Source organism: Zingiber officinale, chromosome 2A (assembly GCF_018446385.1).
Source record: "Zingiber officinale cultivar Zhangliang chromosome 2A, Zo_v1.1, whole genome shotgun sequence".
In the NCBI taxonomy this organism is placed as follows: domain Eukaryota; kingdom Viridiplantae; phylum Streptophyta; class Magnoliopsida; order Zingiberales; family Zingiberaceae; genus Zingiber; species Zingiber officinale.
The window spans coordinates 38,235,286-38,249,479 of record NC_055988.1 but is presented as its reverse complement, the minus strand read 5'-3'; the positions used below and the strand labels follow the sequence as shown (position 1 = coordinate 38,249,479).

At 38.2% G+C, this 14,194-nt stretch overlaps 1 protein-coding gene across 1 annotated transcript; it reads left to right on the top strand.

Annotated features, from left to right (window-relative positions):
- Window positions 1–734: 734 nt before the first annotated feature.
- LOC122043635 (probable purple acid phosphatase 20) lies at window positions 735–2,214 on the top strand. The gene is made up of 3 exons (XM_042604241.1): window positions 735–878; window positions 959–1,250; window positions 1,340–2,214. The coding sequence occupies exons 1-3, from the start codon at window positions 735–737 to the stop codon at window positions 2,200–2,202; spliced, it is 1,299 nt and encodes a 432-aa protein (XP_042460175.1). The 3' UTR covers window positions 2,203–2,214.
- Window positions 2,215–14,194: the final 11,980 nt, after the last annotated feature.

Sequence of the window (14,194 nt, the reverse complement as noted above, 5' to 3'; positions counted from 1 at the left end):
AGGGTTTGGGTTATATTAATAGAGAATGAAATCTCCATCATAAAAATAAAATAATATATTTTTTCAATCTCTCTTCTTCCATTTATTCTATAAATATAATAATTAAAAAATTAAAAAAGATAATAAGATAATAAAAATTGAAGATAATAGAAATTTTAGAATAGATAATGTATGATTTTTTAAATTGAGTAGAGGGAGTTATTTATTTTAAATTTTAAATCTATTGATAAAAAAATCTGATGTAGAGGCACGAAAGCATCAATTGAAATTACTAAAGGGTCCTCTCTTGACATTCAATTGTATGCAAATTGACAGCTGGTCTCCCAATTCAATGATTGCTTTTCTAAAAGCAGAATCAAATTAAAAGAAATCATTGTATAAATGGTTATTAAATGAAAGCTCGTTATCCAAGTATGCCAACCAGTTACATATTCGTTTGTGAATACGACTCTCGGTGATCCAATGGCGAAACGGTGTCAGTGGGGTAGACGGGTATCCGTGACACTTATCTCGAGCATTACTGGCAGATTATGATATCAGAATTAAAGAAAGTGTTGATAATCCGCATACGATGATACGACGACGCAGCCACACGTCCCAAAACGGGGAGCGGGTTTTGATGCGGTTGTTTTCGTGCACGGATATTCCCCAAGGCCGTTCTACCTTGCTCCAACTACAAATACTGCCAAGCAGGCCGGTAGCGATCGCTCCCCATCCCCACCAGCCACCCTGCCATGGCGCCGCCTCCTTCCGCCCTGTGCTTGGCTATCGTTGCTTGCTCCCTCCTCGTCTGCGCTTTCGCCTACACCCGTCCGGCGCCAAGGGGTACCCTCTCCGTCCCCCTCGCTGATTACGCCAACGGCCTCACTCCTCAGCAGGTACATAATTTAGAGTCGGCCATTCCATAGATATTTGGAATCAATAACAGAAAGAAAAAGTTCATAATATTAATGTCTAGGTCCACATATCACTTGTGGGGTCCGATAAAATGAGGGTGACATGGATCACCGACGACGACAGCCCGTCGGTGGTGGAATACGGCACCTCCCTCGGCAAATATTCTTCGAAGGCCACCGGTTCTTCCGACTCCTACTCCTACTTATTTTACCGCTCTGGCCATATACATGACGTCGTCATTGGCCCACTGATTCCTGGCAAGCTCTACCACTACCGATTAGGCTTGAACTCGGATCGCAACTTCGTGTTAAAGACCCCACCTAAGTCTTTTCCCTTCAAATTCGCTGTCATCGGTGCGTTCTCCCGGCATACTTTAGTGCCGTACTAATTTATATTCAAAGTAAGACGACGAAATTGATTGAGATCGTTGGTTGTGCAACAGGGGATTTGGGTCAAACTGAGTGGACGAACTCGACACTGAATCACCTGGCGGCGGCGGACTACGACTTGCTTCTGCTCCCCGGAGACCTCTCCTACGCTGACTTCGTACAGCCTCTGTGGGACTCATTTGGCCGACTTGTGGAGCCGTTGGCGAGTTCCCGACCTTGGATGGTGACGCAGGGCAACCATGAGATCGAGAAGATCCCCGTCATCCACCCGAAAAGCTTTGTCGCGTACAATGCGCGCTGGCGCATGCCGTACGACGCTGACCTAGCCACCTCCTCCGGCTCCAACCTTTTCTACTCTTTCGACGTCGCTGGCGGAGCCATCCACGTGATCATGCTGGGCTCGTACGCTGACTTCGGCCCCGGGTCCCCTCAGCAATCCTGGCTCGAGGCAGACCTAAAAAAACTGGACCGTCAGCGCCAGCAGTGGGTAATAGCGCTAGTCCACGCGCCATGGTACAGCTCGAACAAGGCACACCAGGGTGAGGGCGAGGAGATGCGGGTGGCGCTGGAGGCGATGCTGTATGAGTCCCGGGTGGACGTGGTGTTTGCTGGGCACGTGCACGCGTACGAGCGGTTCGAGCGCGTGCACGATAACCACTTGGACGCATGCGGGCCGGTGCACATCACCATCGGCGACGGGGGCAACAAAGAGGGACTTGCCACCCGTTACCAGGACCCGCAGCCGGAGATCTCGGTCTTCAGGGAGGCGAGCTTCGGTCACGGCCGGTTCGAGTTGGCCAACGCGACGCACGCACATTGGACGTGGCGACGGAACGTCGACGACGTGGCAGCGGTGGCGGATCAGGTGTGGCTCACCAACCTCGCTTCCGACCCGACTTGTCATCCGAAACGCTGACAGATTTGTAGTCGACTGTTATATTACAAATAAATTTGTCGAACCGGATTTATAATTTTGAAATGAATTTATTTCAAATTTCTTAATAAATAAAAAATTATCTAAAAGAAACTAATTTATAAATTATTTAATTAACATATTTCAATAATTTTTTTAAAATTATTTTAGAAATAAATTTTAAAATTAATTTACTAACAATTTAAAAAATTAATAATTAATAATTTTTAATTTATTACAAAATAATTTAAATATGGAAATGTTGTGATTTTCTAAAATTTTCTAAATTTGGTATTTCCTAACTATTTAGAAAATTTTTTAAAAATAGAATTTTTTAAAAATTTTAGGGAAGATAGTTTCTATAATTTAATTCAGAATATTTTAAATCAAGATTTTTAAAGATTTTCAGAATCATTCTAAATTTGATATTATCTAACAAATTAGGAAATTTTTTAAAAATAAAATATTTCTTAAAATTTCAAAACACCCCAAAAATGATAATTTATAAATTAAAAAATATTTCTAAATTTATTTTTTAATTATTTTAGAATATTTTCGAAGTGGAATTTTCTAATAATTTAGGAAATTTTTCAAAAATAGAAAATTCTTAATAATTACAAAAAATCCTAAAAATTAATTACAACACTAATTATGACCTGTAAAATAATTTTATGATTACGTCAAAGTACGATTAGGCTCAGATACCATTAATGAGATATACTTGATGCGGTGTGTGCTAAAAACAAGCTTCATAAACATACACAACAGAAGACTTAACGATAAATTAACTAATTTATTACATCACACATACCACGCGCATGCAAGATACAATCGCGTAGGCAAGATCATAAAACAAAACAAAATCAAATAACAATTATTCTAGATATTCCTTACGGATGATCTGTAATGAGAAAGCATCAATCTTTTACGACGTTATTGAATCTCGTCTCGATTCATATCTGTAGGATCGTTGTGCTAGGGGGTGAATAGCGCTCGTGACTTTCACATTTATTTAAAAATGTTCAGGTAAAATGCAGCGGAATAGAAATAGGCATGAAAGAAAGAAAACAACATAGTCACAAACACCAGCAGTTATTTAGTTCGGAGCCTGTGGCGACTCCTACTCCAAGGCTCGCACGTGAGAGTGCTTTCGATAAGAAATCACTAATCAACCGGTAAAAGTACAAGTACAGTCTTAATTGATTACATGTAATTTGAAAATTAAAGAATACCGACAACTTTATAGGATGACATCTTCAGTAGAATCCTCGTCGGAGCTTTTGGGCATTGTGAAAGTGTTTTCTGAGTAGCACACAAGAGTAGAAGTCGTTTGGAATGTTGCTATCTTAGCTCTTGGTTGAATGTTGCTTATATAGGTTGTTTTGGGCACCTAGAACCCCTCCGGGCGCCTGAACCATGTGGCTCAGCCAATCGATACACTCTACATTAGCTTATGGATCATTTTTGGGTCCGGGAGCTTGGACCGAGTCCGGGCGCCTAGACTGCCTGGGTACCCGCGACCCGCCAAGGGTGAGCCTGGTCTGGGTGCCCGGACCCCTTCCGAGCACCCGGACCCCTTCCGGGCACCCGGACTAACTTTTTCAACCTCCTATTTTCTGTAAAACAAAATTAGTCCAGGTATTAAATAATATATATAATATGAATTTGATAGCCCCCAACTGTTCGGTTTTGACTTTGAGTTTTGCTGAAACTCTAGGTCGAATCGATGCCTACTGTTCCCTCTTTGGGAACGTGTCCTCACCTACTCCTCTAAGGAGAATTTACCTTTTACCAGACCGGTCCTCCAGACCGTCTAGACTTTTGCTCAGCGTCTAAGACTTCATGTCTTCATACTGAACGTTCGTTCCATGACCTGTCTAAACTTCCAGCTGATCCGCGACCACCAAGATTTTCACCTAAAGCCCCCAACTCTAGGATTTTGCCCAAAGTGCTCGACCTGCAAAGACTTCATCTTGTCTAACCGCAGTTAATACTTTCCATAACCTAGGGTTACCACCCGCTAGGACCTAGGGTTACCTCCCCCTAAGGTTTTCTACCTGCCTAGAATTCACTAGAACTTTTGCCTAAAAATACTTAGGTCTTTCCTGTAAACTCATTCACACTTGTTAGACAACAAGTAACCTTAACTTTGGACCCTTTGCAATAATCAAAACTTAGATTCGATCATTTGATGCTCCATGTACCAACAATCTCCCCCTTTATAATTATAGCAACTTAGTTCAAAGTTAAGTAAAATATAACAATAATGTAACGAACTTAAGCATGAGCATAAATGAAACAATTTAAATAACTTAAGCGGGAGTAAAACACTTTGACATAAAAAAAATCTCCCTCATGCTCCCTCTTAATCAAAAGTTATATGTTTAACTTAATTTTAACTTTTCTCTCCCCCTTTGACATACATCAAAAGATAATAAGTTTAGAAAGAAAATTAATTTATAAAAAAAATTCTACTCTCTTTCATAATTATAACACTATGCTCTCCCTTAATTAAACACATTTAGTTTTGAAAGGGATTTAAAATACTTAGTTAAGTATTTAGCAAAAAAAAAACTTTATAAAAACTTTAAGTACTTAATTAGCTTTAAAAGGGTTTGATAAAATTTTTAACAACTTTAAAGTTTAAGTAGTTATCTTTAAATAGATTTTGATAAAAGCCTTTAAAAAAATTTAACTAAATACTTTCGAAAGGATTTCAAAAAATTTAAATACTTAACTTTTGAAAGATTTTCTAAAAAGATTTAACTAAATACTTAGCTTTTTAAAGGATTTTCTTAAAAGTTTTAACTAAATATTTAGCTTTTAAAAAGATTTTCTTAAAAAGTTTAACTATTTTAAAAAAATAGTTAAGTTCATAAAATCTAGTTAAAAATATGTCTTCCAAATAGAAATATTCGAACTTTCTTTTTTAAATAAAATATTTAAAGTTACTTTTTAAAAAAATATTTATATTTTAAAAATTTTATTTTCAAAAAAAAAAACTTAAAAAGATATTTGAGATTTTTAAAAAAATTGAGAAAATAGTTTAGTGCCTTAACTCCTTTCACTCCCCCTTGATTAATGCCCTAAAAAAAATGCAATTAAGTGTTTTAAGTTTATGGTCCTAGAGTCTAAGCATAAAATAAGATAAAAGTAATTATTTATTTTCTTGATTTTTCATCTCACCATTTGTAAATTATCAAACATGTTCATCTTATGAGTTTATGTGAGATAGAGTTAATCTTATATTTGAATTTTGAAAAATATTTAAGTGTAAGGAGAATAATTTAATTTTCAATATCAAAACAGATTAAATTTAAAATTTTAAGTTTAAATTTTAATTTGATGAATAACTAAGTTTGAATTTTAAAAATTATGTTTTGAAAATAATTAAATTAAATTTTGAATATATTAGGATTTTGAAATTAATTATTTTTTTGAAATTAATTAAGATTTTAAAATTAATTATATTTTTAAAATTAATTAAGAATTTGAAATTAATTATACTTTTGAAATTAATTAAGAATTTGAAATTAATTAAGAATTTAAATTTAATTATACTTTTGAAATTAATTAGGTTAATTAAATTGAATTAATTTTAATTGAATTTTAATTAAGTTAACTTAATTGAATTGAGTTTAATTAATTTATGTTTAGAGTACTACTTTTTATTTTAAACCTAGGTCAATCTCACCCTTTTTCGGATTTTCAATCAGGGAACCTTATAGGTTTTATGAGATGGTTAATTTAATCTTTAACTTAAATTCAAATCTAAGGATTGATTTATATTTAAGTTAGACCAAGGTTTGATAATTAGTCAATTAAATATTCATTTTAATAATTGACTTTCAGGTTGTGGCGAGACACTAGGCCTTCTTGGGTATTGGATCATAAACCACTTCTAGACAAAGCCTTTTAAAGAAATTGAATATTTAATTTTCTTCCTGAAATTCCTAAGTATAACTAGTCAAGTGTAGATCAAGCCTAAGTCCTCATCTACCCTAGTCTAAGCATGTATAATAAAAGAAGTAAAGCAAGTGTTAAACAAGTTTATCTAATGATAAAAATGATATTTCTATTGGCTCTCCTGGATCATAACCTCGATAGGGTCTATCAAGATAATGGATTTGATCATTGGAGATCCAATATTGATCAAGTCTAACTTGATTCATCAAGTTAGACTTGGGGACCTATGCTTGGACTAAGTCTCTATTTAATCGATTCACTAAAGACAAGTAAGACTTGAATCAATGTTTGTCCTTATATCTGAGTCCGGATCGGTTGTATATGACCCTTTATTTTCCAAGAATTAAGTCAACGTTCTTGGAATCCAAAGTGAACCATTCGAATGAGTCCTTGAGTTCTTTGACTTGAGTTTCTAAATTGAAATTCTCTCCCTCAAGATGTTGGACTTCAGTTGAGGTTCCTTTTTGAACTTGCACAGTCAAAGAACTTGAGTTAGTTACTTCCTTAAGGGTTGTTGCCTCCTTTGGGAGTGACTTGACCTAGAGATTGGATTTTACCAATTTTCTTAATAAGTATTCAATTAAATTTTATAATTCATCTATTTGAGTACCAGCGAACAGAGACCTTACAATATTATTTGGCCCTTCGGGAATAGATACAGATTCATGGCTTCTTTTGAACTCTATTTCTGATTCGGATCTGACTTTAGGTTCGGACTCTACTTCAGCAACGTATGCTTGTACTAGTAGAGCAAGTAATCTTGATCGCTCGTGTTCTTCGTCAGAATCTTTCGAGGATTCGGACCACGTTGCTTTCAAGGACTTCCTTCTTCTTTGCTTCTGGTTTGGACACTCCGGCTTGTAGTTTCACTTCTGGTTGCAACCATAGCAGGTAACTCCAATCTTGGCCTTCGTGTTCGATTGAGTCTTCCTCTTCTTATTAAGTGCTTTCCAAACTAGTTTGACTAGTTCGGTGGTGATTTCGTCTTCTTCTGAGTCCGATTCATATTCAAACTCAGGTTTAGTCAGGCGCTTGGATTTAGCTGCAACCAAAGCAATACCTTTCATAGTATTAGTTTGTTTGTGAAGCTCGAATTTAGAAAATAATTCATCTAGTTTAATTAAGGAAAGATCCTTGGAAACTTTGTAAGCATCTATCATGGATGCCTATAAAGTATTCCATGGAAAGACGTTTAATGTGTACCTGATGACATCATGGGTTTCCACATTCTGACTAATTGCATGGAGGCCATTGAGCGGGTCTTGAATCTGCATGTGAAGTTAGCTTGCCGATACACCTTCCTACATTTTTATATTATATAATTTATTTAGAATCAAATCACGCTTACTTACCTTTGTAACAACTCGACCCATTTGGCGGCCCATTTGGCGACCCTCAGGTCGTTGACCGTCGACCGTGCTGTTACTCTCTAGGACTTTCCACCCCTGACAGTGGATTTTTGCCTCCCCCAGGATTCAAACTCTAAACCTCCAGGCTTAAGTATTAGAGTTTATGAATCTTGGTAACCAAGTGAGATGATCTCACTTGGTTACTAGGATTCATAAACTCTAATACTTAAGCCTGGAGGTTTATAGTTTGAATCCTGGGGGAGGCAAAAATCCACTGCCAGGGGTGGGAAGTCTTAGAGAGTAACGGCACGACCGACGGTCGACGATCGACGACCCGAGGGAATGGGCCGCCAAATGGGTCGGGTCGTTACAATAAAAAGGTGCCTTTTAGGGTTTAGGGTTTATGAACTCTAAATACTTAAGCCTGGAGATTTAGAGTTTGAATCCTGGGGGAGGGAAAATCCACTGCCAGGGGTGGAAAGTCCTAGTGAGTAACGGCACGGCCAAAGGGTCATCGGTCGACGACATGAGAGGTTGCCAAATGGGCCGACAAAATAAGGGTCGCCAGTTGGGCCGCCACAAGGGTCGCCCAAGAGGACAAAAGGGTCGAGTCGTTACAAGTGAGTTTTGGATTGATTAATAGATTGTGGATTATGTTTGGGCCTAGAAGGAGTTGGATTAAGGAATTAGGTAAGTTATTTCGATTAGGGTTTCCCTAATTAGATTGGAGAGTTTATTTAGCTATTTGCTACCTATGTAATTAGCTAAATATATATTATGTGATCACAGGACTTAGATTCGGGACGATTGTCTCGACGCGGGATCATTTGGCACGATTGATAGATAAAGGCGGGTATGTCTTCCTTGGTCTCCTTATAGTTTCTTTGAAACTTAGTGCATGGTTATTATTAGATGAATTAGGCTGCTTTATCTTATATCATGATCGGTTGCTGTTTTTCCTACATGATACTTATGCTTGACCCTTGTGATGATCTATTTAATTCATATACAGTCTTCACTCTTGATATCTACTCTGTTGTGATTACACGTGTAGAGTATGTCTTGTAGGGATTGTCGGGTTGTTGGTATTCCCAAGCTGATTGGGTATATGATGTGGACTGTACATAGGTGGGTATGTGTTATAGGAGTCATCTTGTTGACCGTGCATTTACATGTGGTGTGTACATACGTATTTGTCATGTACTTTTGGAGGAGTTGTGTTGATTGTATGTTTGGGGTATATACACATGTCTGTTGTGCTTTTACTGGAGGATACATGTTGATTGTACTTATATTTTGTGTACATGTGTCTGGTGGGATTATTGGAGATTTTTGGTTGATTATACATGTGTAGTGTGTACATATGTTTGGTGGGATACGTGGATGTATCATGATGATTATACTCATATTGGAGGTATTTATGAGGTTTGGGGTTGTTGCATGGATGATGATTATATATATATATATATATATATATATATATATATATATATATATCATGTTCATCATTCATCGCATCTGATGACTATTGTCTCCCTTGTGGTTGAGAGAGCCATCAGTTGGTTTGGGAATAGCGCCGCACACTCGGCCACTCATGGGTAGTGGTAGCTGGAGTAGTTGCCGCTAGTCCTGTCATGCCACCCGGTCACGAGGTTTTGTGAGATCCGGCGTTGTGAGCAGTCAGGGACCCTGATGCTTTGTAGCTAGATAGCTACTAGTGGACTGTCCGCCTCGACCACTATATAGTGGGCTGGAGGGTAGTACAGTCGTCACAAACCCAAGCCTCTCGGCCATACAGGGGTCGTGGTGTCTGGAGAGGTGGCGGGGGTGACCATGGAGCATGCATGCACTTTTGCATATGATGCGCGGTGCATCTGGGGGGATATATTTGCATACATGCCTAGTAGATACTAGTTGTATGTGATTGTGATATGTTGCACTTGTTTGAGATGTGATTGTTGTATATGGTTGTCATGCTGCATACATATCATTTATTTTACATGTATATGCAGTTGTATCTATATTGCACAGGTGTCACGGGTATGTCAGTTGCAGATCTAGTGAGTTTACTGATCTTTGTACCTTGCATCGATTTCAAATTGGGTATGTATTTGTCATTATGTTAGTTGTGGTTTGTACAGTTTATATGTCAGGTTATTATGTCAGACATGTTTAGGTGCATTGATTATGATAGTATAATCATGTTCTTTTTTCCCTACTGAGATTGTAAACTTTTGATCTCCATGTTTTATTTGTAGACCGTGGCACTGTCTTTTCTATTACCCGCTGAGTTACCTATACTCACCATCGCATGTATACATTTATGTTTTCAGGCAGCTTGTAGATGGTTGGTGTGACGCTTAGAGTATCCTGTCTGCCGGGTCCTACGCCACATCCGACGACCATTTTTGGTGTTGTATATGCTTTATTTGTATTTGGTAATTGCTGTATTTGATGTGTTGTTGTATTTGTTGTTGTGGTTGTTGTATAAAGCCTAGTCGGCTAGCAGTGTGTTGATTGTGTTGTATTGGGCTTTCCGTTATCATTTTTCCGCTGTGTTGGTTTTTAATGCAGCCGAGTGGGCTGTTCGTTGTATATATATAATTGCGTGGTTGTTGTTATATTTGTCCAGCCGTGTAGGCTGAGATTATTAACTGCGTGGTTGTGTATATATTCCAGTCGCATGTGGCTGATGTATATTTTGTTTGTAGTGATGCTTCATATTATCACCGGTACAGGGGAGATGTTGCTGAATTTTTGTCTGGCAGGGACTCCTTTGGGGGCATGACAATTTTTGGTATCAGAGTAGGTACGATGCCTGTTATTCGTGTTTTTGTATTTCATGTTTCAGTTTTTTTGATGTGACTTTTGGGCTTTGGGACCAAGCAGCTGCAGGATCTCTCCAAGTTATAGGAGGTATGTTTGCATATTATTATCGTACATTCCTGTCAGTACATGCATGGTTGTTCTGATAGTTATGACATGTGTTAGTACTCTCTTGTTAGTACCTGCCTATTTGTTTATAGCATGCATTGCATGTGTTGGGTCAATCACTGATCACGGTTGACCTACTAGAGATAAAGGATTACAGTCTCAGTGGATTTCTTCGTATCATACTACCAGTAGTTTTAGTGTCTGTTACTACTAGTTGGTTGAGAGTTAGAGTCACATACCAGTCTCTGTTATTATTAGCTGGGTAGTGGATGATATCAGTATACTCATGTTGACTCAGTTAGTAGAGTATTGGTTTACTCTCGTTTGTTCGGCCAGTTTAGGATTGATTTCCTGGTTAACTTGGGTAGTTGTGATTTGACTTATCACCCTTGTGACTTGGGTAGATTAGTTAGTTGTTGACCGATTTATTTTGTTGGTTCGACCAGTAGGGGGACGACGAACTTTATATTATAGGGGTTCTGATCATTGGGATTGTTCGTGCTTGGTTAGATATTTTGAGGTATATTTGAGTACAAGACTTGTACCGGTGTAGAGAGGACTGAATTAGTAGTATACCATTGTTGGCTTAGTCAGTTTATAGAGGATTGATGTATCCTATCCCATGGGGACTTTAACCATGGATTGCCTGTACCTAGTTGATTGACTTAGAAGGTACATTCGGATAGGATACCTCCACTGATGTGAAAAAGTGTAAAGCTACTTGCTTAACACTTATGAGACAGTCGTTATTAGGGTATATAACTTAGAGAGTACATTTGGATATCTGATTTGTACTGACGTGAGAAAGTCGAAGTTAGCTGCTTAACCTTTACGTGACCCGGTACCACGTGAAGGAAGAAGCAGAGAATGCTTTTTGGAGATCAGGACATCACTTAGTGATTTCTTTGAGGCGTTTGGAGAGAGAGTACTTCTTTATCGCTTTCAGTAGCATGATGATTTATAAGGCAATGATCAGTCGACTCGTCTAACGTTGTTCCATGGGAGATCCTGACTCATGGACTGATCAGATATAGTTAGATATCCTTGATGTACCTAGTGACCTACGACCTGTAATGATACGGAGGTAGTGGTATTAGTTGAGTAATACCTAGGAGTTCCGATCATAACTAGGTATGATTTCAGATGATGATTTTTGAGGGGTAGAGCGTCGATTGACAGATAGTTCGATCAGCTATTTAGTTATAGCGTTCCTCTACCTTTGTGTTCATTGCTCGATACTGGAGGTAACTGAACCTCAGATAGAGCAATCACAGTAAGAGGGAGTACAAGACAATGGTTAGACGACTCAGCTAACATTGTCTCTATCAAGTAACTCAAGATCTTGACCACATGATCATTTTGCCATGTCTCGTAGGCTATATCTCAGATTGGAGGGTTCGACCTTTTATTGACATTTGTCAAGGGACATATATGGGATGCTTATGAGAGTTGTGGAGATACTTTCTAGATGGGTAGACTCTTAGTTAGGAGGTTGTGTGAATCTTTGGACTTAGGATTGATATTCTTTTACTGTGGATATTTGATTATCAGAAAAGATGAGATGATGAGATTTGGCAGACTTTTTGGATACATTTAGTTTGTTGATAGTGAGTGTTGAAGGTTGGATGATTTCCTTTTTACTCTATCTTTGTTTAGGGGACTATCTGATATGATTGATTGATGTAGAGGATGATTAGAGTTTGGTGGATATTGTGAGATCAGGTGTGATGATATGTTATCTTTTGATGATCTATTAGTGGATGTTTGATTTGATGATCTATTGTTTAGTATTTGATATTGATAGAGACATGAGGAGTAGCACTTGTGTGATATTTATGGATTTGGTGATTTATAGTTAGTGATAAGATCACAGATTTGTTGGGGATCTTATGGTTGAGAGTGTCTGTTGTATGGATATTATGAGTCCTTGGTGTTACCATTTAGGCATACCGTGCCCTAGATGTTTTTATGGACTCGATGTATTTGGTATTCCTAGGGTGTTTGGATCAGTTTTCATTGACGATGCTGTGATTTATTCCTGATTCGAGGTGGATTACGTACACTATCTTTGCATAGTTCTAGAGATGTTTCGACGGGAACATCTATATGTGAAGTTAATAGTACGTATTGTGATTGTCTTTTACGAGTTTTTTTGGGACACGTTGTGTTTAGTGGAGGATATTAGTGGATTCACAGGAGTTAGGCGGTTACCAGTTAGGAGTGGTTGTAGTCTATACCGGAGACTCGCTATTCCTTTGGTCTGGCTGGATATTACCGGAGATTGATGGAGGATTTCTCTAGCATTGTTATGTCGTTGACTGGACTATCTAGGGGGGGTATGGAATTTTCTTGGATAGATGCTTCTGGGATCAGTTTTAGGAGTTGAAACAAGAAGCTGATAACTACACCCGTCTTAGTATTACCTTCTAGTGTAGACGGATTTGTACTCTACACAGATGTATCGTACGAGTTTGGTGCAGTTCCGATATAGTATGAGCGGAGCAGTCTCATGCCAGTATATCGAATTCTCGGGTAATGAGAATGAAATTCTGTATCTTCATGGGAGATTATGTGTGTTTCCGAGTCATTTCTTATCCGGGAGGAGTTACTGCAGGAAACACATCGATCTGGATTTGCGATACATCTGGGTGACGCTTGATGTAGAGAGACTTAGAGCATTCCTATTGGTTGAATGACATGAAAAGGGGCATCACAGATTTAGTTGCTTGAGGTCTAGCATGTCAGCAAGAGAAGGCTGAACATCAGAGGTTAGTAGGATTGTCTCCGTTGATTTGGATATTAGAACGGAGTTGGGAGCATGTTTTGATGGACTTTGATGTGTGATTACCCAGGACACGGAGTGGATATAATGGTTTGGGTAATCATTGTTGGATGACGACTTTGCTTCCTAGCTATTGATTTGCAAGATGTACGCATTGATGTGAGTAGCAGGATTATATTGTAGAGAGATTACCGGACCTTATGGTATATCTTTGAGTATTGTATCAGATGGAGATCCGCGATTTCACATTGTGGTTCTGACTGAGATTACAGACTTTGGATTAGGAGTTTCACTTTAGTATAGATTTTCATCTCAGACTGATGGATAGTTTGAGCGCCCTATACAGGTGTTGGAGGATTTAATGATAGTGGATTTTGGATTTTAGAGGTGTTTGATTTATCCACAGTTGGCTAGATTGCAGAGTGGGAGTAGCGGGAGTAGGGTGAGTTCATAGCTCACAGAGTTGTCGCTAGTCACTTGGAGGAGGATTATCATGTTTGGAGATATGTTGATGATACTAGGGTTGGAGATTTGTTTATGATATTTGGATGGAGTGGTATATGAGTATGTTGATTTGTGGTTACCTTGGATGAGGATCCCTGAGTTGACCAGTAAATTTGGGGACCAAATTTTTATTTAGTGGGGGAGAATGTAATATACGACAAATAAATAATAAGGTTAAATAGACAAATAACCTTAACGGAATTTTCCAGAATTTTTGGAAATTTTTTGGATCTCGTACAACGAGTTTTGAGGGGACGAATTGACGGGTTCAGATAAAGCCTGTTTGGAATACCCATTTAAGTGGGAATTGATTTGGGAATAAACTTAGACTTTAATTAGTCTAACCCAGGTTTAAATCTAATTTCCCTAATTTCTTTCCCGATTCTTATTCTTTCTCCCCGATAACCCCTATGCCCGAGCTTTCCCCTCTCCGGCGATTTCTCCTCTCCGCCTCTTGGTG